This window comes from Macrosteles quadrilineatus, unplaced genomic scaffold (assembly GCF_028750875.1).
Source record: "Macrosteles quadrilineatus isolate MER2022 unplaced genomic scaffold, UCM_ALF_1.0 Scaffold_3__2_contigs__length_128488019, whole genome shotgun sequence".
Classification (NCBI taxonomy): Eukaryota; Metazoa; Arthropoda; class Insecta; order Hemiptera; family Cicadellidae; genus Macrosteles; species Macrosteles quadrilineatus.
In genome coordinates this window covers 121,707,621-121,732,585 of record NW_026542596.1, presented here as the reverse complement: position 1 = coordinate 121,732,585, position 24,965 = coordinate 121,707,621, and the positions used below count along the sequence as shown (strand labels likewise).

At 34.5% G+C, this 24,965-nt stretch overlaps 1 protein-coding gene across 3 annotated transcripts in view; it reads left to right on the top strand.

The window, feature by feature from the left end:
- Positions 1 to 3,471: 3,471 nt before the first annotated feature.
- LOC128990915 (RING finger protein 17-like) overlaps positions 3,472 to 24,965 on the top strand; it is a 184,978-nt gene continuing 163,484 nt past the window's right edge. For all 3 annotated transcript variants that reach the window (XM_054413572.1, XM_054413573.1, XM_054413571.1), the window contains exons 1-4: positions 3,472 to 3,521; positions 7,662 to 7,747; positions 20,192 to 20,398; positions 21,207 to 21,287. In XM_054413572.1, the coding sequence (XP_054269547.1) occupies positions 3,473 to 3,521; positions 7,662 to 7,747; positions 20,192 to 20,398; positions 21,207 to 21,287 (423 nt within the window). In that variant the 5' untranslated portion in view covers position 3,472. The remainder of the gene's footprint in view (positions 3,522 to 7,661; positions 7,748 to 20,191; positions 20,399 to 21,206; positions 21,288 to 24,965) is intronic.

The window sequence follows — 24,965 nt, the reverse complement described above, 5'->3', positions numbered from 1 at the left end:
AGGATAAAATTTGGTGAAATTTAGTGTAAACTTACGTTTATTCAAAAGAGTTCACGAACCAGCATGATCGGAGTATAGGAACGGGGGTTTATGGGGTGTTCTATGGGGAAGAAATTGGCTATTCCCATTTTTGTCCCTAAAAATATAAAGTTTAAATTTAATTTTAAACTATTTTGTAGAGATAAAAACAAATAATTTTATATATGAAAGCATTTTTGCATGCCTGAGGGTTACGAAGAAAATTACTAAAAAGTCTAGCCTAAATTAAAACAACCGCTTTAGGCTAAATTAAAATAACCTAAATTAAAAAAGCTGCTCACCTTTGTTCCCTTTTTGTACTTACTATATACTATTGCTTGTTTATCTCCAGAATGTTAGTTCTGCTCTTATTTAAAACCACCATTCTTGTCTCAGTAATTGCCAATTGTTGTTTTGGTTTTGAAATTATTTTTGTTATTTGCTATGCATGCACTATTTATTATTACTTCTTATTTATTATAAAGCGCTTATTGATTCTTGTGTGAGTATGCATGCACTTTTACCAATTGTATAGCTTTGCATTTTTGTATGTATGGTATTTATTGTACAATGGTTTTTTCCGTAAATAAACAAATTGAATTGAATTGAAAATTCCCATGTTATTCTTATAGGGAAAAAGTAAACAGTTGTAGCCTAGTTTGCTTGTTAATGGATTTTGAATTGATTGAATTTTGCAAATTTGTTTATTTTATTCTAAGCTATCAACATTTCAATAAAATAAACGGTATCAGCCACATACACATATACCGCCATATACAGCCATTACACATATACTCTCTCCCATTAGCTTGTGATCAACCTTTATAATGGGTAAGCTGTTGGAGTTTACGTATAATATTTTATAGGGAAAATAACAAAAGTTGCAATCCTTTGAACCATAATTTTTACAATGCACTATATTGTTTAGAATTATAAGGATCATAATACAGTATACTAATTTTAATCAAAACCGGCATTGAAAAAGATCATATTTTCCATTATTTTATGGTGTTTTAATGGGAAAAACACTCAATCTAGAATAATTGATTGTCGTTATGACTCCGTGGTCACGGCGCGTTCGTCGTTATGACTCCGCGGTCACGGCGCGTTCGTCGTTATGACTCCGCGGTCACGGGACGATCGTCGGTATGACTCCGCGGTCACGGGGTGATCGTCGGTATGAGTCGCGGTCACGGCGTGATCGTCGGTACGACTCGCGACCACGGCATGATCGTGGGTATGACTCCGCGATCACGGGACGATCGTCGGTATGACTCCGCGGTCACGGGGTGATCGTCGGTATGACTCGCGATCACGGCATGATCGTCGGTATGACACGCGATCACGGCATGATCGTCGGTATGACTCGCGATCACGGCATGATCGTGGGTATGACTCCGCGGTCACGGGGTGATCGTCGGTATGAGTCGCGGTCACGGCGTGATCGTCGGTATGACTCGCGGCCACGGCGTGATTGTCGTTATGACTCCGCGGTCACGGTGCGATCGTCGGTATGACTCCGTGGTCACGGCGCGTTAGTCGTTATTCAATTCAATTCAATTCAATTCAAAACCACTTTATTCATTTCCTGTACATAATACATTGAATAGTGTCAACAGTTGCTTAGGCCTAATAGTTATGAAATACATTTCTAACATAATAAAATAAAAACAAAATTTTACAAACTTAATTTTTTTTTAAAGTCTAAACAAAAAATACATAAATTGAATTTGTTTTTGACTTCAAAGACTATTCAACTCTTCAAAAGAAAAAATAGCCTTGCTGATGAGAAATCTCTTTAATTTATTTTTAAATATTGTTTTGGAAGTCTCTGATTTAATTTCAATTGGGAGATTATTATAAAATTTTGATCCCGCATACATGGGTTTTTTCTCAAAAAGTTTTAGACTATGGTGGCCAATTGCAAGGTTTTCCCGATTTCTGGTGAAATAATTATGACTATCCCCAACTCGTTCCAAATCATGAAGTCTGTCCTTTACTGATAAAATTGTTTCATAAACGTACATTCCGTAAATTGTCATTATATTTTCCGATTTAAAATGTTCTTTATTAACAGAAGTTTCAAAATCTAAATTGCAGATAATTCTAATAGCTTTCATTAGCTTTTTTAGAATAGAATTCAAATTGTAATCACTAGTTGCACCATAAAGTGAAATCCCAAAAGATATACTTGAGTGGATATATGAAAAATATATAACTTTTAAAGTTTGTTTTTCACAAAAGGGTTTCAATCTAGATAAAGCAAATAATCCCGATGTGATTTTGGCAAGTAACTTTTCAACGTGACTGTTCCATTTCAGATTTTTATCAATTACCAATCCCAAGAATTTCATGTTGTCCATACTTAGAATTTCCGTGTTCTCGAGTCTGATGATTGGTTTATTTTGATCCCCTAATTCTCGAGTTTGAAAACTAATGAAATTTGTCTTATCTGGATTAAGAAGCAAATTATTAGAATTAAAAAAATTATTTAAAACTGCTATATCGGAATTTGCCTTAAGTTCAATTTCATCATTTGATTTTGCAGTGATTGATTCCGCGGTCACGGGACGATCGTCGGTATGACTCCGCGGTCATGGGCCGATCGTCGGTATGACTCCGCGGTCACAGGGTGATCGTCGGTATGACTCGCGATCACGGCATGATTGTCTGTATGACTCGCGATTACGGCATGATCGTCGGTATGACTCCGCGGTCACGGGGTGATCGTTGGTATGAGTCGCGGTCACGGCGTGATCGTCGGTACGACTCCGGGGTCACGGCGCGATCTTCGGTATGACTCCGCGTTCACGGCGCGATAATCGGTTTGAGTTAGCGGTCACGGCGCGATCGTCGGTATGACTTCGCCTCCTGCGTTCGCGGAACATCTCTCGCGATAGCGGCGTTATCGTCACTCGCGAAGCGGCAAAATCGCCGACAATCGGATTAAATCCCGTCCCGAAAAATTCCCGAATCGAATCCAATCCCATCTTGAATATCGGGAATATTTTTTTCCCGAAAATTTCCCGAAGTTTCGAGACCCGTCCATCCCTATTATGTTAGGTTAGCTTAGAACAGTTTCATTTCTTAATCCATGTAATAGACTATTTTGGCCTAAACAAGATTAGTTGTCAATATGTAATGGATCGGTAATAAAAAATATCGATATATCGAAAAAAATCATCGATAATAATGAATGTTCCCTTTAACGGGAAAGTACCCATCTTCTATAACATTTTAGAGTTCAATGGGTATGCCAGGTTTCTAAGCATCTCCTAAAAAAATTCAAAGAAAAATCTATTTTCTGGTATTTAAAATTTCATTTTTTTGCAGAGATACGACCAATTTTAAGAAGACTGAAATGCTCACTCTGAGAGAAGATTTCCCCATTAATGTCTACACAGTGGGACAGGTATCATTGAAAAAGAACAAACAGCAAATCATGGGAGATGAAATGATATCATTTGTTCACAAAAAGAAGAATATGTCGCAACAAAAAACAGGTATAGGCCTAAAATTGTTTAAATTGCTTTAAATAAGTTATATCTTAATAATTTTTTTCTAATAGATAAACTTCTACCAGATTGTTTTACACAAAAAAAAAATTAATTTAAATTGGTTAAATTAACTAGGGCTATAGGCCTAGTTTAAAGACTGTGTTGTATAGGAATATCCAACAATATAAATCCAAGGATTGCTGGCTTAGTGTTGAGCGTGGTCCAATGCTCCGAGCCCTACTCCAGATTGGCAGAAACCACTCATACCCCTATGCACAACAAATTAAAAATTTTAACATTCTTGCCAAAAGAATGTCTGATTGTATGAAATAATATAAAGATTACACTAGGTGAAACCCGTCGAAATCAACGGTTACTTTCAAGGCTTACGCTAATTCACCTAACTGCGATAAATTGAGTGAAATTATACATATTTTTAACATTTAGCATGGTTTAAAGATTAATAAGTGTAAAAACAATAATGATATTAATTGCGTTAGTTACCAAATATGGTTGATCATTCAATGAATAAGATACTACTGTACCTGTTGCTCGAATTCGAGCAATTGCGAAGCATTACAGGCGTTATTTTAAAACGAATAATGGTCATAATTTCCGATGACTATAAAAGTCGACTCAAAGATTATGGAAATACTCACGATGTACACAACAGTTAGATATAATCAAAATTGTTTGTAAATCCTGATTTTGTTTTTTAGAGTTTTCTACAAATGTTTCCCACTCATAGCCGCATTAGGTTTTCTATAATAACGATTATAAATGAAGAAAAAAAAACATTATTTCTATTTCTTCTAATTCAGTTTTATTTTTAGTAGGCCTATATCAAATTGTCCAGGATATCTCGCTTTTTTTCCATTGTAATAATTACACCAACCCAAGAATCGTCTACAGATGCAGTATGCCAACGAACATCATCTACGTGCAACACGCCTACGTACAATCTCCAAGAAGTGGTAAAAAAGGGCAGAAACCAACCCATACAATAGACATAAGATAAGTTAACTCCATAAGAAATAATTTTTAAGAGTTACTGTGATATTAGGATTTTCCACTGATTTGGATTGCACATTATAACATTACAACATTACAGCATAATATTGCAAAACATGACACGATGCAGAGGAAATTCTATTTTGAAATCAGAAAAAAACCTTTGCAAATACTTCATTTTGACAAATTCAGTAAATCACAATTCAAATATTAATAGCTGTTTCATTAAAAAGTAGTGTAAAATTATACATATGGTCTTAATGTAAACAAATCTGCTGAGGGGACTTTAAAGGCCTCTGGGGCAGAGCCCCAAGGGAATTTACCTCGTTTCTCTTTTGATGGCTCATCTACAGACCAAGACCTTTCTTTAGAGACACCTACCAAGTTTCTACGCCCAGCCATTATCTGAAATTAGCTGTGACAAAATCCCCTTTTTCACCCATAAGAATAACATGGGATGGGAATTTAAAGGCCACTGGGGCAGAGCCCCAAGGGAATTTACCACGTTTCTCTTTTGATGGCTCATCCACAGACCAAGCCCTTTCTTTAGACACCTCAACTGAGTTTCTATGCCCAGCCGTTCTCTCAAATTAGCTGTCACAAATAAAAACAAAAACAGTTTCAAATTAATATATAGATACCTCTGTCCGTCTTCAGTACTACTAAAAAATAGTGAGTTCCGTCATATCCGCCATACAACCTGTGTCGGTTTGTCCTGTGTGTGAATAAATGTGGCCGGCCTACAGCTTTTTAAACGTATTAAAAAGGTTTAAATACCTGCTATTAAGCAATCCATTTAATTGCAGTTGCAACTAGTTGTACAAGGACTTCTTCTTTCTTCACATGAAGAGCGTCATATTTAACAAGTAAAAATAAATAAACATTTACACACGACACAAAACACGTTACGGACACGAAACATTTACTGATCAGTTACGACAACAGACGACGCTAACCCGACGGAGTTTAAGTCCAGAACTCCAGATTTTTAAACGTATTTAAATGTACTCGTATCTATGTGTAAATATGAACTTTATGTGTCGACTTGTATATACGTTTTGATGAAGACTTCCGGTGGGTTATAGACTAATCAATTTGATGTGGATTTAATAATGGGCCTTTGACCTGAAACTAGTCATCCCCAGACTATAATTTTAAGACTGAAGACGGACAGAGGTGTATGTAACCTTCATATAAAATTTAAAATGTACCAATTTTGGCTGTTGCCCTGAAGTTATAATATATAGCAAATTTAACTGTATATGCCAAACATTTATCATGGCCTTAAATAATATGTTTACTCTTCTTGTTTAGTAGAAAGTCAATTATTTGAATCAATTTAGAGTGAAATAATAAAAATAGAAAAACAAAAACCTATTACAGTATTCGCAATCAGCATTATTTTTAAACAACCTAAAATAACAAGCTCGTTTACAGTTCCATTCTACCAACAGTTGAACATTTTACCCATTCAGCACCTTTTTGTTTTCAAAGTTCGTTGATTATTTTTTTGTTCAAAATCGAAATAAGGTCAACGTCATGTCAAGTATTGCACATCCGTACATATAAGAAGCTGTACCAATAATACACTTAAATCACCCAAAGTGCAATTCAAGTGCAATGCAATTTTTGTCCATTCTCTTTTCAATACTTAGGCCCAAAATAGTATGGCTATTTACCAATTCAAATAAAGAATACAGTAGTTTGAATTCAGACAGTTTAGCTGAGCAAGGATAATAGGTACTTTCCTGTTAAAGGGAACATTCATTATTATCGATGTTTTTTGTCTCGATATATCGATATTAACAAATTGAAACATATCAGCTGACAACTACGATAAATATTGTTCAGTATCAACAAACAATAATGAAATGAAACTGTTAAAAAAATAACCTAACATAACTAACCAAACTTGCTGTGTAACATTCCAGGTTTAACTTGCCTTTTCTGTTATCAAAAGGAATTTTTAAATAGTACAGCAAGTTTGGTTGGTTATGTTAGGTTAGCTTAGAACAGTTTCATTTCTTAATCCATATAATAGACTATTTTAGCCTAAACAAGATCAGTTGTAAATATGTAATGGATCGGTAAACAAAAATATCGATATATCGAGACAAAGATCATCGATAATAATGAATGTTCCCTTTAACAGGAAAGTACCGGATAATAATTTGGCTTTATTCTCAGAAGGATGAAAACCATACAGCCTATGATAAAATTTATATTAATAATATTTAGTTAAAATTGATTTTCTTTGTACTCAAATAACACGTGTCAAGGAATTAGGCCTACCATCATGTTTTCAATTTAGATGAAATGCCTCGTCTATATATACAGACTGTCCCAAAAGTCCCGGACCGGTTTTATATTTTCTAAACGACAACAGATAAATCAATAAGATTTACTACATCAACACCACACCTAAAAAACTACTTTTTTAAGGAAATATCAATTTTTTGTCATATCATGGGGACGCAAGGAGTCAGACAGAAATCTTAAATAGAAGCATAAGTTGACATGTACATCAAATTAAAGACCTTTACTAGCAGAATAAAATGCAGCAAATTTGAACTACGATATGAACTGACGCGACGTGACAAAGGAAAAATCAAACTTACACTTTAACGGGTATACCTCCCTTTGAAGTTAGAACGTGTCTTCCCAACAAACATATTTTTTTCAAATAAAATCTTAGATTAATCTGCATTACACTGATGAAATCACAGAAGTGTTTAACTAAAAAAGATCCACCAATACGATTTTAATACCATTTAAAGTTTCTTAATCTTCCAAAGGAAGAGATACCAGATAGCATACTAACAACTCCGATGACGTACAGTATGGGAATTATTTTATTCATTGAATGATCAACCATATTCGGTACCGTAACTAACGCAATTAATATTTCTCTAAATCCTAATTTATTGTTGTATTGTTGTTTTGTGGAAAGAAACTTAATTTCATTTTACTAATATTCCTTTTTAAAAGAAAAAAAAAAACTGGTGAAATATTTTAAATCTCTAGGGGTTGTACTTGAAAGACTATCTGCAACTGTGATGTTAGCATTATGATCTCTGCTGTTGTAAATACTTCCCCAGAGGACCTATATGACCAATTTGTTGTTTATTTGTCCAGTTACGTGTAAAGAATGTGCAGCGAGGCAGGCCGATTGCTCCTGTCGTCAATGCGAAGTAGAGCTTTGCAACTCCTGTTTCTCCACTGTAAGTTAAACATTCTACATAAAAATCTATTTACTATTGTTGTATGGGTAACAGAACTGTACCATAGAGATGGGAATATGACTTTCACAATTATAGAGAAAAACCTTACATCTATGGCATAGTTTGTGTACAAATCTGATTAAAAGTATATTGTTTATTTAAATGAAATGAACAAAATACAAATAGCGGACGTCATGGCTACCAAAATTAAAGCAAATCCCCCCCCCCCACTCCACTTGGAGAGGGGTGTTCTGATATAACGTAGGAATTTCGGTAGGTTAAGCTGTCAAGAGGACTCCTGACAGGCGTTCTCCTTGCAGGACATCTTAAGGTAATTTTCTCAAGGACTGTTCACACCGGTGTCAGTAGACATCTTACTACGTCTTCAATAGATGTTGCTGATGGAGCCCTTTGTGCTATTTAAATGAGCATGTTCTCACCACCATATTAATATGCGAGAGAAGTCGCTGCTACTATGCCAGCTAGCTGAGCGTTGCTTTTGTTGCTGGCGTGCACAGATGAGGGATAGAAGTAGGGTATCCCACTGTCTGTGGCATGAGTGTTGCGTTGAAGGGGTGGTAAAGGGGGAAAAGCGGTGGCTACGTAGCCAGATGAAGCAAGCGGTGTAAATAGAGCGCGGGCGACATAACTATACAATGAAGACATAGCAAGATACCGGTGTGAAGAGACCTTTTGCATACTAGCAGAGTACCCGTCCTTCGTACGGGGTTGGAATATAAGTATAATACCCCCGCCGCAGCAAACCTGCAGACTTAGCGAATTTTCATTTGCCTGATTGGATTTAAACTAAAAATGTCTCCTTAAAAATATCACATGTATTCCCTATTTAAACAGAATTAGTTTAATGTGTACCTACTTAGGTTTGCAGCAACAGGGAGGGTAAACAAGTTTTTTTTAATGTAAAATGTTAAAAGGTACTGTGGTTTAGTAAGAAATTAATGTATTTTCCTAATTTGATCAAAATATGTTCATAAACAAGCAAACTACAACAGTTGACTTATTCTCCATAAGAATAACATGGGAATTTTAAAATTACAATTTTTTTTGAATTTTCACCGTAACAGTTCAATATACTAAATTATTTGTTTTTTTAAGCTCTACAAAATGGTTAAAAAATAAATTGTGAAATTTTGTGTTTTTAGGGTCAAAAATAGGAAAAACCTATTTTTACCCCATAAACCCCCAATCCCATAGTCCGATCATGCTGGTTCGCGAACTCAATCAAGTTTATCCCGCCTTACACCTTAAAACCAAATTTTATCAAAATCGGACAAAAATTACTCAAGTTATCGTGCGGATGGACACGTATGTATATATATATATATATCTCTATATATAGATATATAAAAATTTTAACGAATGGTGTTTTTGGCCTCTGGGTACATCAAAATGAAAAAGTAAATCGGTCCCGGGCCTAGGTCTTACCATGAGACCTACGGTAATAGCTACTTCCCTATAAGGAAATTCGCTAAAATGCTTATTGCAGTTATACTCAAGCTTTGCGTTTGCAAAAAGGGAGGACACAGTTTGATAAAATTAGCTTTTTAAATTTACAGTATTCTATAGTATTACACATCTACCATAGCCATAATGTTCTACCACTTCACCTAAACAATAAAGAAAAATAAATTATCAACAATTCGCAAAATATCACAAATTATTCATGAAATTAAAAACATAAACATAAGTGTAAACAATCCTACTTTGACAGTTCTCATTGCGAATCACAGTTTTTTGTTGCTGCTTAGTTCAAATTAGCTGTTTTCATAAATGCAAATAAATATAGTGCTGCACCCTGTTGGTAAATCTTATAACTTTTTAATGCTTTTCCATATCAGAGAACCAACTTTTTTAGTTGTAACAGCTGACTAAATTAATTAATTCCCTTTAAATATGAATACTCATAAGGTTAACATGGGGAATTACAGAGCCACTGGGGCGGAGCCCGAAAGGATTTTTGAGATAAGAATATGCCTATATGTTAATCGGGAATGTAAGCTATCATCATGCCAAATTTCAGCCCAATCCGTCCAGTGGTTTATGCGTGATTGAACTTCAAACACACAAACAAACAAACACACAAACTTTCACATTTATAATATGTAACAATTCAATATTTTCACCAATATTTTTTTATAGAATAATTTAATTTCCACCATATGTTTTCATTTTATCTAAACGTTAATCCCTTTTCAAACCATATATAGTAATTAATTGTCCATGCAGACCAATAGGTAATCAATTTAATACAATATAATATAGAAATTTTCAAATAATAATATATCATGTAAATATATAATAACCTATAACTTTTGTAACAAAATTGCTTCAAATTCAACATAAATTTATTTAAATAACTTTTCAAAATTATAATTTAGCTCTCTAGCAAATGAAATGTGTTATAATATATATTTGTGAACAGTGGCCTATAATTTTATGTTATTAAGTCGGCATTGACATATGTGAGTGCAACAATACATCAGACCATCATCACTTCCAATAGAGCCAAGATAGTATGAAGATGCAAATTAGACACTACATATTTAATATTAGAATTTTATAAAGAAAAGTACATTATTCGGACAAAGTTTGTGAAATTTGTTGAAAGAAGAACCATCCTTGTGACGAACATTCATAATTTATAACATCAAGAACTTAACTTCAAAGAAGACATCAATTTTGGTGAGATTACTCCAATAGACTTTTACCCCTTTGGAAGCCATTAAAACTTTTTTAGGCCCAACCTTTGGACATTTGTACTCAAATTCAAAGTCAAGAACTTATAGAAGCTTAACCTATTCAAAATTATTATTAATTCAACCAATCTATAATTCGAACATACTTTATATTTTAAAACAAAATTTAATTAGGCTTATATCACAAGATTAATTTCAAATGCCGCTCGATCACCCCACCTGAGAAAGATCCTTGCAGTAGCCTAAATTATAACATTGAACTTAAATAATTAAAACCATTGTAATAGGCCTAGCCTAAAGTTTTTTTTTAAAGTAAATTCATTTCCCACTGTTTGTACAATTTATTGTGAACCCCCTTTCTTTTCTTTCACTATCAGATTTGTATAATAATTAATAAATTTAAGTTTCGATTTTGTACATGGAGTTTCCATTGTAGACCTAAGTTGAAGGTTGATTACAAAAATGGCGCACCAACGTATTGGCAACGAATTTAATCTTGTGATCCAAATGAAGCAATTTTGAAACCTTAGAACGAAGTTTGTTAGCAGTTAAGATAGAGAAATAACAACTCACAATTTAGTTAAAGAGATTTATTGAGTTAACATACCATAACTGTAAATAATATCCTTTTCCCTTTTGTGTAATCCCATGCCCCATAATTATAACTTAAGGTCCCGCAATACCATTACCATTCCCAACCCAATAACTATGACTGACACAGTTGACAACGTCCAAGTCCCCACTGACAATAATAACACTTCAACATTCACACAACACAGTTTGTTCGTAAATCCCGCACAACCCGACAACGTAATAACAGAACACGAAGACGAACAATCAAACAATCTACCCGGGCACAATAATAACGAACTTTTCACCGAGTTTAATAAAACCGAAGCAGAAGTAAACATGGCAGACGCCATTTCGCAAGCAGACACTGACACTGGAACTCGCCATCTTGAATGTCATTGTCAAGGCCAACCGATGCCGATCTTCGCCGACGACAACACCCGAACGCTACCGAAGACTTCCGATGCTATCCCGTCTCCTTCTCCCTGCCAGCTGACTCTCACAAAGTTAAACAGTGACGTCACTGCACCTGTCAATGCCTCACCAACTAAGTCGACAGTCGTTACGGATGATTTTCAATGCAAATTAATCTCATTATTCGAATTGCTTGGAAATAAAATCGATAAAGGTCTTAATGAAGTAAAAAGCGACCTAAATGAAGTAAAAAGCGACCTAAATGAAGTAAAAAGCGACCTAAATGAAGTAAAGAACGAGGTCAAACACGAATTAAACGAGGTTAAAAATGAATTAAATTCTAAATTTGACACTTTAGCAGAAAATCAAAACAATATGCGTAAGGAGCTAGACGAAATCCGTGCTATCCAACAAGTACAGACTTTGGAACTACAACAAATTGAACACAACATAATTAAAAAGGTGTATAAACAGAATGACGAAATTAGAAAAGAAGTGTCCAATATTGTAGCCAATGAACGCATTAAGACCAATCAAATCATCACTGACGAAAGTCGCAAAATTGAAACCAAATTGACCCTAAATATCCATGAAACATCCCAGAACACTAAATCAGATTTAGAAAATTATGTAAATTTAAAAACCACTGAAATCAGAAATGAATTAGCACCGGTAGTTGAGTACAACCAAAACACAATTCGGCAAACAACAGAAACACTTAATCAAGTAACTAACCTTATACATGAACAAGAAGCTAGATTTACTAACATTAAAGTCGAGCTTGAACAAAAGCTAAAACAAGAAACCACTTTTCTAACACCTCAAATCCATGTAACTTGTGGAAGTTCAATCTTAACCAATGATTTGACTTTACCTAAATTCAGTGGTCGATCCCATAATCCCCCGGAATATCTAACACGTCTGAAGAGGTATTACCAAAAATTACTTTAACGGCAAAGCACCGAGCAAAACCCCATCGAAACCTTAAAAGACGTTCTTGAAACAAGCCTTGAACACCAAGCTTCACGATGGTTTTCATTGGTAAAGAATGATTTGAAGTCATGGGAAGATTTTGAAACACAATTTATCTCGAAGTATTGGAATCGTGACCTTCAACGGGCAATCAAGCACAAAATCGAATCCGAACAATACAAGCCCAACGGAAAGTTAACTCGATCCGAGTATTTTATTGAACGAGTCATCACGCTACGATCCCTCACTCCAGCGCTGACTGAAGATGAAATAGTCGCTATTTTGTCAGACCATTTCTGCCCACTTATTCAAGACGCACGACGTGTGCAAAATGCAAGCAGTGTTTACGAGTTTGAAGCACTACTTCAACGACAAGATCTACACGACGCAGAGAAACGGCCTAAAAATAACTCCAGTCCATCACCATCCCACAATAACCAAAATCGAAACGATCGTCCTAATAACTACCATAACAATCGAAACTACCAGAACCGACCCAGCTTTCAAGTTCAAAATCATTACCAAAACACTAATCCCCATATCTACAATCCAAAGACAGAAAAATCTCAGTACTATCAAAACCACAGGCCCCAACATAATCCAAGTTGGCAGCCAAGATATCCACCACCACCACAACAACAGCGAGGCAATGTGAATTACATGACGGTTACTTACAATCCTCAACATAACACGAATCAATTCCATGACCGTGAGTACCCAACATCAGAGCAAGTCCAAATGTGTAATTCAATTTCGCAAGTTCCTTCACAACACCGACCGCCTAACAGTACGACACAACAGTACAGCGGGCAGCTGCCTTTAAACGGGTAGGCGCTGTCGAAACTGCTGGTCTGTATACAACACTGCCAATTAACGACAACAATCTAGAATCTTCAGCGCCTGTAACTCAAATCGGACTAAACAGACCAAATAATCAAATAAATAATTACAACCAAAATAACATAGAACCTTTATATATTAACACAATTTGTTGTAACCGTGAATTCCTATTGACTGAAGAAACGATAGATGAACTTTGTACTAACAATTTTAAAGCAAACTGCCCAGAAATAAATGTAAAAATCAGTAATATTCCTATCTGTGCTTTAGTTGACACTGGTTCTAACATTACCTGTCTAAACGAAAATTGGTTTAATGAAAATAAACATAAATTAGCTGAATTTGAAGAACTCCCTGTTAGTAACACATTCATTAAAACTGCCACCGGAGAGAAATCTAAACGGGTATCTAAAATCTTATTGCTGCCATTTGAAGTGAATAATCAACCAACATACATACAAACTTTGCTTGTACCGCACCTAGTAAGATCATTAATTATAGGAACAGATGTTTTAAGCTTATGGGATGCACGAATCGACTTCGAACACAAATCAATAAATATAAATATTAATAATAATGATGTGAATTTGAAGTTTGGAGAGGTAACTATTGACGGAATATCTTGCTACATTAACTACAATACAAGTGAAACATACAGTTATGAAGATGATTTGATATATAATAATACCAATGAAATAAATACACAAAGGTACAGTTCACAAATAAGCAAAACTCAAAGCAGCATTTCACCAGAGATAGTCAAAAGTTCTCTTGCCGATAATCAGTTAATTAATGAAGAACAGCGTTCTAAACTTGAATCTCTAATACTAAAGTATAAAGATGTCTTCTCAGACGAACCAGGAGTTTGCAACAAATACAAGCATACTTTAAAAGTTGAAAATCCTCAAAATTTTAAGAAGAAATCCTACCCAGATCTCAAGAAAACATACCATGTCTATCAGTACCTAGATAGCGGGGATAATGCTGAAATTAAGTGCAAATATGGACCTTACCACGTCTCTGCCCTCAGAAGATACATCACCCCTCAAGATTCAACCAATCAAAATTCCCTCCAATCAAAGCCTGAAGAATGAAGTGTTGTGATTAGTGCGCGCCTGTTGTGTACAGTCGTCAGTCATAATAGAAACAATTCCCCTCCCCTTTCCCCATAAAACAATCAAATGAATGTATGTATATACAACAGTAAACGAATCATTACATAATAATACATTTTAGGAAAATGATTTATAAAAAACAATAGGAGTTAGTGAAGGATAAAGACCTTGAAATCCATCTATGCTATATAGTTAGGAAACCCCTTTAAATATTGTGTTTTTTTAAATATCTCTCATTATGTTAGCTAGGATATTAATGTTTTGTTATGTTCATGTACTTTAAAGTAATAATTTATTGTTTTTTTTCTTTTCTTGTTTGTATGTTAGTTGTTATCAGTTTTAATCAGTGTAAATATTTCATTGTTAGTTCGAAATGTCGTTAGTAATTTCATTATAACTCCATTTCTGCGGGGATTTTGTAACAATTCAATATTTTCACCAATATTTTTTTATAGAATAATTTAATTTCCACCATATGTTTTCATTTTATCTAAACGTTAATCCCTTTTCAAACCATATATAGTAATTAATTGTCCATGCAGACCAATAGGTAATCAATTTAATACAATATAATATAGAAATTTTCAAATAACCTAATATCATGTAAATATATAATAACCTATAACTTTTGTAACAAAATTGCTTCAAATTCAACATAAATTTATTTAAATAACTTTTCAAAATTATAATTTAGCTCTCTAGCAAATGAAATGTGTTATATATTTGTGAACAGTGGCCTATAATTTTATGTTATTAAGTCGGCATTGACATATGTGAGTGCAACAATACATCAGACCATCATCACTTCCAATAGAGCCAAGATAGTATGAAGATGCAAATTAGACACTACATATTTAATATTAGAATTTTATAAAGAAAAGTACATTATTCGGACAAAATTTGTGAAATTTGTTGAAAGAAGAACCATCCTTGTGACGAACATTCATAATTTATAACATCAAGAACTTAACTTCAAAGAAGACATCAATTTTGGTGAGATTACTCCAATAGACTTTTACCCCTTTGGAAGCCATTAAAACTTTTTTAGGCCCAACCTTTGGACATTTGTACTCAAATTCAAAGTCAAGAACTTATAGAAGCTTAACCTATTCAAAATTATTATTAATTCAACCAATCTATAATTCGAACATACTTTATATTTTAAAACAAAATTTAATTAGGCTTATATCACAAGATTAATTTCAAATGCCGCTCGATCACCCCACCTGAGAAAGATCCTTGCAGTAGCCTAAATTATAACATTGAACTTAAATAATTAAAACCATTGTAATAGGCCTAGCCTAAAGTTTTTTTTTAAAGTAAATTCATTTCCCACGGTTTGTACAATTTATTGTGAACCCCCTTTCTTTTCTTTCACTATCAGATTTGTATAATAATTAATAAATTTAAGTTTCGATTTTGTACATGGAGTTTCCATTGTAGACCTAAGTTGAAGGTTGATTACAAATATTAGTAAGATATGTGTCTGTTAGCACGATAACTCGAGCAAAAATGATCCGATTTCGATGAAATTTGGTTCAAACGTGTAAACCTACGTTATTTAGGACGAGTTCGCAAACCAGCATGATCGGACCACGGGAACAGGGTTTTATGGGGTAAAAATTGTTTTTTCTCCTTTTTGACCCTCAAAACATAATATTTCCCAAATTTTCTCTAAACCATTTTGAAGAGCTTAAAAAAACAAATAATTTAGTATATTGAAATGTTTTTGTATGGTTATTGGTTACGGAAAAATTGTAAATTAAAAATTCCCATGTTATTCTTATGGAGAACTAGCTGTAACCCGTGGGCTTTGCCCCGTTTAACTTTATAAGTGAGCTTGTTCGCATGGCTCAATCACGTCCTGGTTGAAGTTCGTTCGCTACGCTCACTCACTTTTAGGTTGGAGCTCGTTCGCTGCGCTCACTTGCCTTCAGGTTAGCTCGTTTCCTACGCTAACTCGCCTCCAGGTTGAAGTTTGTTCGCTACGCTCACTCACCTTTTGGTTGCAAATTAGCTGTTGTCATAAATGTAAAAGAAATAATAGTGCTGCACCCTGTTGGTAAATCTTGTAACTTTTTAATGCTTTTGCATATCATAGAACCAACTCTTTTAGTTGAAACAGCTGGCTAAGTTTCTTTAATTTACTTTAAATATGAATACTCATAAGGGGAGCCCCAAAGGATTTTTGAAATAAGAATGTGCCTATATGTTAATCGGGAATGTGAGCTACCAACATGCAAAATTTCAGCACAATCCGACCAGTATTTTTCGCGTTTACTTGTCACAAACATACATCCATACATCCAAACTTTCTCATCCTTATATATAACTAGCTGTAACCCGCGGGCTTTGCCCCGTTTAACTTCTTAATTTTCAAGATTATCTTGTTCGCATGGCTCAATCACGTCCTGGTTGAAGTTTGTTCGCTACGCTAACTCACCTTTAGGTTGGAGCTCGTTCGCTGCGCTCACTTGCCTTCAGGTTAGCTCGTTCGCTACGCTAACTCGCCTCCAGGTTGAAGTTCGTTCGCTACGCTCACTCACCTTTTGGTTGCAAATTAGCTGTTGTCATAAATGTTAAAGAAATAATAGTGCTGCAACCTGTTGGTAATCCTTGTAACTTTAATGCTATTGAACATCATAGAACAGAACAAACTTGTTTAATTGAAACAGCTGTTAAGATTCAATAATTCCATTTCTCATAAGGTTAACATGGGAAACTCCAGAGCCACTGGGGCGGAGCCCGAAAGGATTTTTGAAATAAGAATATGCCTATATGTTAATCGGGAATGTGAGCTATCATCATGCCAAATTTCAGCCCAATCCAACCAGTATTTTTCGCGTTCACTTGTCACAAACATACATCCATACATCCATACATCCATACATCCAAACTTTCTCATTTATAATATTAGTAGGATACGTGAAGGCGATTTCTTGAAAACACTACTCCTCCGTTAATAATGGACGGATTTTTACAAACAACGTGTCAAAATAAAGTATTTTTTGTGTAGACGCCCCCTTTCACCAATTCATGTAATAAAAATCCTCGGGCTTTGCCCCACAGGCCATCAAAGTTGGATTTTCTCCCATAAGATTAACATGGGGGAATTTAAATATTTAATTGGAAACTTTGTCCCCACTAATTTGAGAGAACGGCTGGGCGTAGATACTTGGTAGAGGTGTCCAAAGAAAGGTCTTGGTCTGTAGATGAGATATCAAAAGAAAAACTAAGCAAAATCCCTTAGGGCTCTGCCCCAGAAGCCTTTAAAGATCCCTCCACAGAGTTGTTTACATTTTGGCCATGTGAATAATACTTTTTAATAAAACAGCTGTTCATTTTTAAATTGTATTTCAAACCACACATATTTATTGGGTTACTGAATTGTACCAAATAAGTATTTGCAATGTTATTTTCTGATTTTAAAATTAATTTTCCTCTTCATCATGTCATGTTTTGCAATATAACGTTCTATTACGAAATCAGTGGAAAATCCTTTGATAACAGAAATTCTTAAATTATTTCTTATTGAACTATCTTATATCTATTGTACGGGTTGGTGTCTGCCTTTTTCACCACTTTTGCCTAAATTTTATCATATTATTCTACACATATCAAATATTCATGTAGAAATATCTGCTCTTATCGTGTCTAATAAAATCCAAACATAGAAACATTGCCTAAAATGGTACCCATCTTGACAAATTATTTGCACCTGCCTATATTACGGACTTTGGCGCACTGGGTTGGTAACATTATTGAAAATAACACAACATTTTGGCTGTAAAATATGGTACAAAGAGAAAATACTATTTTAGCAGTTACTGTCATGACAGAAAGGTCATATTCCTTTTAAACTAGACCTCATAATCCTTTATAAGATACGTTGATTTACAATATGTAAACGTCAATATATACGCAACAGCCAATTTACAGTATTTTTTTTTTTTTTGGAAGTGTCCCATTGCTATGTCATTTGCATTATTTGTTGCCAATGAAGCCGCAAGACCATATAAACTAGGAGGTCCCTAACAGTTTAAGAATAAAAGCCAACTTCACTTCAAGTATTCCACTACACCTATCATTCCGTAGAGAGATTATATTGACAACTTTATGTTATTGATAAGGCTGAGACAACTAACTGACATCCCCCATGTCAAGGAATTCCAGCTTTAACAGTAACCCCACAATAAATTTCTCATAACTATGCTAGAGGGTTCATTCATTGGCACAGAAGTACGATATGAACTGACGCGACGTGACTAAGGAAAAATCAAACTTACACTGTAACGGATATACCTCCCTTTGAAGTTAGAACATTTCTTCCCAAAAAATATTTTCATTTCAAATAAAATCATATTACACTGATGAAATCACAGAAGTGTTTAACTACAAAAGACCCACCAATACGATTTTAATACTATTTAAAGGTTCTTCCAAAGGAAGGGATATCATATAACATACTAATAATAACTCCGATGAGTCGAATGACGTACGGTATGGGAAATATTTTAATCATTGAATGATCAACCAAATTTGGCAACTAACGCAATTAAAATCATTATTGTTTTCACACTTACTACCCTTTAAACAATGCCAAATGCTCAAAATATGTATATTTCACCCAATTTATCGCAGTTAGATGAATTAACGTAAGCCTTGAAAGTAACCGTCGATTTCGACGGGTTTCCCCTAGTTTATAATATTAGTAGGATAAGAAAACAGTTGTAGTTTGTTTATGGATATATTTGGACCAAACTTGGCAAATCTATTTATTTTATACTAAGCTACTAATATTTTATAAAAAAAAAACACACTTTATTACCCTCCCTGTAGGCAGCAAACCTAGATACTCGTTAAACCTAAAGTTATTTGAATAGATTTAATTGAAAATCAAATCAGACAAATGGAAATTCGCTAAGTCTGAGGGTTTGCTGCGGCGGGGGTATTTATTTGATAGTTTAATAAATTAAAACAGCCTTAGGACTTTAATTTTTAGATTTAATAACAGGGTTTTGCCTGATGTAAAGTAGTAGCCTATTACATTATCTAACTGTTTATTCTGCTGCGATTAGAAAGTACAAGTGAGTGTAGATAATTAGTGCTAACATTGTGATAAACACTTTGCTTCTAGATCATAGTATGCCTGAACAAAAGAGAGATTGTCAAACTTAAATTAGGCTATTACAGTCTATGGTCAGCCCTGAAAATCTTAAACATGCCAATCAGCAAGTTTCTTTAAAATTCAATCATGTTTACTGTCTTGATGGAAACAGATGAACAACCACTGCCGGCTCCGTTATGTCAATGTTTACTGCCTTCTGCAGACACCTTAAGCTACTTGTGTGCACATTTTCTATGTGAAAATAATTGTTGTTGTTTATCAATTACTGGCAACAGTGATTGACCAAATTCCTACAGGAACCAAATCAATGAACGCAATTTATTCATGGCAGGAGTGTCAGTCTTCTTTCAAAACGTTTTCCTATTTTATGATGAGCCTTATTAATTGTACCACAGCAGTAAGAATGGGCTTTACGCCAGTATGTAACCTAGTGGATTAAGTAAGGAGCACAACGTTGGTATCAGATTTGAAATAGCCTAGTTCGTTTGTCTTCAACAGGAGCTTGTTAGTGACCTTAATTTTAAAACAATCCTTGTATTGACTATATGACATGCTTAAAAAAGGTATGCAATACTACAAGATTGATAAAGATTACTAACAAGTGTACTAATCGTTTTATAAATATTTTGTGAACCACTATTGTTTGTGTGTATAGTGAATGTTATTTTAATCTGTTGTCAACTTTCAGATTCACGACAAAGTGACTCTCCGAAATCACGAGAAAGTGCCATTGATACTGAAAGAAACAATGGAGTTCTTCAAAGAAAGCATGTGCACAATCCACAGTGGAGCATTTCTCAGTATTTTCTGCAGAGATTGTAAAATATACATCTGCAAAGAGTGTGCAGTCAAAGACAGCCATCTTGAACATTGCTGCGTTGACACGTTTAACTTGGTGAGTGGTAATTGCAGCTTTCTCCTTAAAAACTAATATACAGCCTAATAAAACAACCGGGATACAATTCAAAAAATCCACTTAATCCAAAGACTTTTATTTAGAAACATTCCCAAAAAAATAGTGGTAAAAATGGTCTGGTTAGGGCTTTTATTAGGTTGACTTGATATAAACCACCAGTAAGGATATTTCAGTGTTTTAGCAAAGTTAGATGCATATTTTAATGTTGAGTGGTTCAAACATGAATTCCTATAAAACGCAGTAAAATAATCGGTTTAGAACTTTTGGATTTATTATTTAAATGTTTAAAAACAAGTGGGTGTCAGTTAATTTGTCAAAATCTGAAGGAAATGAAGGAAAGCAAGTAAAAGGGGGTTTCTTTATTTAAATTTGAGGTGGTGTGATAGAGGTTTTGAGTTCTAGGAGTATGGATTTTGTTTTTATTTCAGGGAAATAAAATAAAGTGATAGATCACCAAGAAAAAAATTTAGCCAAATCATTGCATTATTCCCCTTTAGAGTTGTTTGTCAGAAGTTGTACATCTCCTTCATTTGAAGAGAATTTTTTAACCAATTGTACTATGTTGATATTATATGATATGATGTAGAGTCAATCAACGTTTTATCCATTTTATATATTTAAGCCTTCTTAAAATCAACCAATGAATTTGTTAGTGTGGTGGCTCACATTTGCACATTGCAGATCTAATCTCTGATGTTGTTTCCTTTCATTATTTGCTGGCTGGTGAAATTAAGGGCAAATGATTCAACATATTACACAATTGCTGAGTGGTTATTTTGCATTTCAGAATGAAGAGAAACTACCAGAATTTTCAGAGCTCTTTGATGAAGTGAATGACGTGCTTAAACATCTGCTTGCAACAAAAAAGGTAAGTTATCCAAATTTTGTATTTTACTAGCTGCTGAACCTGTGCTTTGCAACAAGAATAGGACACAGAAGGGAGAATTTTGTTCTTTAAATCTGTTGTACTCTATAGTGGGACATGCACTATTTGTTTTGGAAAATGCAGTGTTTTTTATGTACAATGATGAAAAAGTGTCACTTCGTCTATCGGGATGTAATTAAAAATAACATAAAATAGCTCCGATATACAAAATGTCAGCTCATGAAGCCTATGTTGACAATCGTCCAGTAACTAATGAATGAATTAATAACTAACATAAATAACAATTATCTCATAATTAAAATACCACCGGATGTTGAATTGGTGGTGCCGAGCGGAGCTAGCGCCGTTTTCTGCTGTAACGGCAACTTAACCATCACATATTTTAATTGTGATGTAAAAGTTTTTTATTGCATTAACTTAGCGTGTGGTATGATAGCTTAATAATCCTTTATAATATCAGCCAGTATGTAGTTCCAGCACTTAACCTCCAGATAAAGTAGATTTTTGTGGTTTGTGTTTGGAAGGTATTTTATTTATTACATTACCACTTGACCGCCTGAGATATTCAGGATTTTGCTGCGATCGCGGATGACGATGATAACGTTTCCGAGACAGCGGGAGCCAATAACGATGATCACACAACCGCAGGAGATATTCAGGATAGTGTTTCAATATGGCGAACCAACCACTTTTTGTTCCAGAACTGTCTTTTGATGTCCATGCTACTAAATCTTCTCAATGAAAAAAAAAACCAAAGCCTTGCTCCATTACCAATAATATGATGATGCCGCTCTGCACTCTAGCGGAGAAACATGTCTTCTTCTATACTCTACTTGCGCTCCTTGTGGCAATATTCTTTCGTTTGAAGACAGTTTTCTATCATGTGCTGCCATCTGCGGCAATGTCCTGTACTATTTTTTATTAAGTTCTACACAATATTTGCTATCGGAAATTTCCACAGCAATTATTGATTGTTGTTTAACATACTTCATTTTCATTTTTTATTATTCTATTTTACTAGATGGACACCCATCACAACAACCACCTGAGATATTCAGGATTGTGGCGCGATTGTGAGAGATTTTGATAATGTTTCCCTGACCAATGGAGATATTCAGGATTTTCTATATTTATTTTATTTTTTTTTCATAATCACAAAAATCTTACAACATTTTATATACAAAGCTTGCTGCAAAAGCCAGGAACATTTGGCTTGTCTGCAGCTCATAGAGATAAACTTGTTCTAGATAACAATGTACTTTGTCCCTTGGTCAGTCCTTCTCCATATTACACTCTGGTTTTCCTTGTTTCTTGTCAAGATCTGCTATTATATTGTTGTTTTGACTTATTCTCTACCTTTCTATATATGACTAGCTTGCTTTAAAAACAACTTGAAACAATTATCTTAAATAAATAAAATACATTAAATACTTCTCAACTTTAACAATAATATAATGAAATAATTTTTATAACAATACAACAATACATAACTAAATAAATAATAAATTATAAAATAATTTACAATAACAACAATATTAAACCAGTTTTAATGGATTCCTTGAGATGTTACTGTGGGAGATAATGATTTTAGAGTTCTTTTACGCTATAAAGCTTACCAAGTAAATGTTTGTTTCATTTTAATCAAATTTTGATACTTAACTCTTACGTTTACTTTTTATTCTGGCACATCTTTAGTGAAGAACAAGATTAGTTCGACAAATCAGGAAAATATACAAGGGTCATTCAATAAGTAATGAGACAAACTATTATTTGTTCTAAAACAGTTTAATTGAATCAGTACAATTTTCGGTTTCTTTCAACAAGGTCCCCAGCAACACTTATACAGTACACTTGTCCCATCTTTCTGGTTGATTCTTTAGGTTGATCTCAAAGTCACTTTTGCACCTGGTTTTTTTACCCCTTCATTTGATTGAACATGTATCCCTCGTATATCATCTTTAAGGGGTCCAAACAGATGGAAGTCTGATGGGGCAAGGTCGGGGCTGTGAAGAATCTCCCATCCCAGTTTCTGAAGCTTTCCTTTCATCAGCTGTACCGTATGTGGACGGGCGTTGTCATGAAGCAAAATCACACATTCAGTCAAGTGCCTGGGCGTGAGTGACGTGACCTGGGGATTTGAATCCAATTGATATTTATGTTTTCTGCTTCTATTTTAATTTTGTTAAATGAAATGTGTTATTTCAATAAATATAATTTGGAGCCTACTGCATATCAATTATGGACTGAAATAGTTAGTTGAATTTACAATCCATTTTTAACAAACTAGGATAACGGGTTAAATACAATTTTAAAAATTTACTTGGTAGGCCTACCTGTTTTACGTGTGATAGTGAGGTTATGTAACATAATTTTCGGTTCATAAAGGTCTTACTGAATTATGCTTGGTGGCAGACAGAGACCGTAATTACCAACAATGTTTTAAACTGCAAGTGTTTTTGAAATTGCAGGGTATTTTTCAAGGAAGGGCAGTAGGATGTAAACAAACCTTTTAAATCACTGTCTCCAGCCAGGCCGGGCCCTCTCAAGGTCATAGACTCTCCCATCTTAGCCCTCCCTTGTCCTTTTATTAATACAATGCTGCGCATTGCAAACAAAATTGTGTTACGAAACATTAAGAAAAATGTCAAAAAAAGATATTTCTCTTGTTTAAAAACAGAAAACTGTTAGAGATTATTTTAAAGAAATTATTTATTGCACTTTGTGGCTTGTAAATATTTTATTTCATCTTAAATACTGTACATCTTAGTATTTAAGTGTGTCATTGTGTTAGAAATTTACTTATAATGGCATCGGAGCGCTCCAAATAACAAGAGAAGAGCACGAATCGACGTTCATTTGACCTTGGTAGTTCTTTTCTCCTTTATCTCTGGTGGTTCTGGCGATTCAAAATGGCCTATATGTATGTTAATGGGGAATATAAGCAATCAATCATCATGCCAAATTTCAGCCCAATCCGACAAGTAGTATGTGTGATTTGAGTCCCGAACTAACATACACACAAACCTCCTTCTTTATAATATCATAGTACTTGCATATAGTATGATTATAGTGAAATATAAATTTATGAAACATTTTTTTTAAGAGGTTGGCGGCCTCTTTTAACTTTACATTTGCCTGTCCACATGACTAACTGCCCGTGTATGGAATGCATCCAGCAAAGAATGGGGTGAGCCAGTACAGTACGAAGGTGAACTGTGCTGATAAAATGTTTCAGTGACCAGGATCCGAACCCACGACATCACTGCCTTGAGCCCAAAGTCCGTGAAGCTACCGACTGAGCTCTATCGATTTACTAAAATAGATATTTTTCTTTAAAACTTTTACTGCTAGTAAAATATAAAAATCTTTTAGGCAGTTCTAAAATTTGTTGGATGATATTTATATTGAATATTAATGCAGCCCCTGTTACACTAGGGTGGCCGGCTACAGGTTGAAAGTGTTTACTTACACTGAATTAAATGGAATCCTGTTAGACTACAATGGCTGCAGTGTGGCTATAATGAGCTACTTGTGTGGCAAGCTACACTGTGGCTGTTCTCAACTATATAGTAGCTGGTCACCCGGGCCGTGGCTGCTCCGCACAGTGGAAGTGCACTGTTTCACATTTGGATTAATGAGAGCTTGGTTATTGTTTTTGTT